The following is a 2,409-nucleotide window of genomic DNA, read 5'->3' as shown; positions in this document are numbered from 1 at the left end:
CAAGGAGGACGCCCGCTCGGCGCCCAGCACGCCCTCCACGCCGTCCGTGTGCTCCCCGCCGTCCTCCTCCTCGTCCACGCCGTCGGCCGGCAAGAACGTGTGCTCCAGCTGCGGGCTGGAGATCCTCGACCGGTACCTGCTCAAGGTGAGCGGCGGCGGCGGGCGGCGGCGGGCGGCGGCGGGCGGCCCCGGGTCTCAGCCGGCCCCTTCTCTGCCCCAGGTGAACAACCTCATCTGGCACGTCCGCTGCCTGGAGTGCTCCGTGTGCCGCACCTCGCTGCGCCAGCAGCACAGCTGCTACATCAAGAACAAGGAGATCTTCTGCAAGGTGGACTACTTCAGGTAGGCGCCGGCGCCGGGGCCCGCGGCGGAGCCCCCAGGGCAGCGAGGCCGGCGCAGCGCCGCGGGGCTTCGCGCTCGGCTTTCCTTAATGCGACGGAAGGTCTCATCCTGCGCCGGTGCTGGCAGGGAAAAGGCTTAAAAAGCTTCGGCGCCGCAGGGCAGCGAGGCGGCTGCTGCGGGGCCCGGCCGCCCCGACCCAGGGACAGCGGGCCGGGCCCGACCCGACGTGGCCCCCCCCGGCCGCGGCGAGCCCGGGGGTCCGCAGCCCCCCCCCCCCGGGGCTCCCCAAACCGCCGCGGGGCGGCCGCGAAGCGGGGGAGGCTGCGGCCGCGGCTTCATCGCCTCCCCTGCCGAAATAACCGTTGGGCAGCGTTATCTCGGCTTTTAGAAAGAGAGCAAACGCGTATCTCGCCGGCTGTAACGTCGCACGGGTTTTGAAAAGCCCCTTTCCGCGATGCGGCACCAAAAATGATAAAGCGTCGCTGGTGGCGGCGCGTTAAAGAACCGAAACAAATTACGGGCAGCGCGAGCCGCTCTGCAGAGCGTTTGGGCAGAGCTCAAGCCCGGCCTAGGCGAGGACCCTCTGGGTGCTTCTCGGTTCGGTTCAGACCTGCGTGACCCGGAGGAGCGGTGTCCCCGAAGGAAAGCGGTTTTTCTGGCTTTGACACTCTCTTTTGACTGTAAATCTTAAACCGCGAAAACTCCCCCAAAAGAGAGGCAGAGAGGACGGAGGGTTTCCGAGCTCTGCGTTGGGGTTTAGCCGCTTATCCGAGCGCCCGGCTCCGGCTTCCCCCATCCCGGCACCGCGAGGAAATATCGTTTGCCCCCCCGAGGAAGGGGAAACGCGAGGCAGGAAATGAGAATGACCCGGCGGGGCCCCGCGGCAGCCGCGCCGGGCAGCGGCTCCTTCCAGCCGCCGCCGCGGGGCCTCCCGGAGACTTTCTGCGGGGGGGGGAGGAAAAAAAAAGGCGCTGGGAGCAGGGTGCGCTCTGAAGAGAAGAGGGGAAACGGGGCTTTTATTTCCGCAGCGGTTTTCACTGCAAGGGTCTCCGAGCGCCTTCTGAATTACGGCCCGCACCCTGCGCGCCGCTGCGCGCCTCTCGCCGCGGGGGCGCAGGTGCGGGGCGGCGGGGTGCTGCCGTCGGGGCCGCCGCCGCCTGCGAGCGCTGCGGGCTCCCCCCCGTCCCCGCTCCGTTTAACGGGGGGCGGCGAGCGGGTGCGGGCGCCGGCGGCGGCTTCGTGCCCCGGCAGCGCGGCTGCTGCAGCCCCCCCGCCGCCGCCGCCCCGGGRTGCGCGGCGCCGGCCCGGCTGCCCCGGCACCTCCGCGCGCTGCGCCGGGCTCCGCTGCTCCCTAAAACCCCGCGGTGCCTTGGGTCCTTGGGGGCTATTTTTTTGAAAACCGTAATTTTTGGTCATTCCGCTGAAATGCCCCCCCGTCTCCAGAGAAAGCTTTTGGAAGGTCTGAAGTATCGTTGTGCTGTTTCAGAGCACTTCCAGCGTTTTTCATTAATTAATAACYGTTCAGATGTCATTAACGTTTTTTAAGGATAGCTCTTTCCAAATGCTATTTTAAAGTAGCAAACTGAGCCTTTAAATTGCCTTTGAGAAACGCAGTGAGCAAATTCCGTGAAAAATAAATATATTCGGATGAAAACCCTCGCAGAGCACCCTCCTTCTAGGTGCACGCGAGCGCTTGGGCAAATGCACCGAGGGCGCCGGGCTGTGCGTGCGGCACGTTAATTCTCCCCGATGTAAATCGGAGCTGCCGAACGAAAACTAAAACGAAAATTGATTAACGCTCCGCAGTTTGCCCCSGCTGCCTCTGCTGAGGGTTCGCGGAAGCGGGGCGGTAGCTCCGGGGACGCGGTTTGAAGTTGCCTTTTACAGAAAAAGATCTTTTTGGGGGGACGGGATTGGGATTTGGGGGGATTTTGCTCTCTGGCCGCAGCGCTGGGGAAGGGCAGGGCCGCTCCGCGCTGCACCGCGCTGCTCCGCGGGGGCGCCCGGGCTCATCCCGCGGGGAGCGCGGAGCCGGCGCGGGGAGGTGCGCTGAGCGCGCGCGGCCTC

At 66.0% G+C, this 2,409-nt stretch overlaps 1 protein-coding gene across 1 annotated transcript in view; it reads left to right on the top strand.

Annotated features, from left to right (window-relative positions):
* The window catches only part of LHX6 (LIM homeobox 6), a 16,629-nt gene that overhangs the window by 3,781 nt on the left and 10,439 nt on the right, over positions 1–2,409 (top strand). The window contains exons 2-3 of the mRNA XM_026062082.1: positions 5–145; positions 221–342. Of these exons, the coding sequence (XP_025917867.1) occupies positions 5–145; positions 221–342 (263 nt within the window). The remainder of the gene's footprint in view (positions 1–4; positions 146–220; positions 343–2,409) is intronic.

Source organism: Apteryx rowi, unplaced genomic scaffold (genome assembly GCF_003343035.1).
Source record: "Apteryx rowi isolate R43461 unplaced genomic scaffold, aptRow1 scaffold_19, whole genome shotgun sequence".
Lineage (NCBI taxonomy): Eukaryota > Metazoa > Chordata > Aves > Apterygiformes > Apterygidae > Apteryx > Apteryx rowi.
The sequence above is the reverse complement of the archived record's forward strand: the minus strand, read 5'-3'. Positions and strand labels throughout refer to the sequence as shown.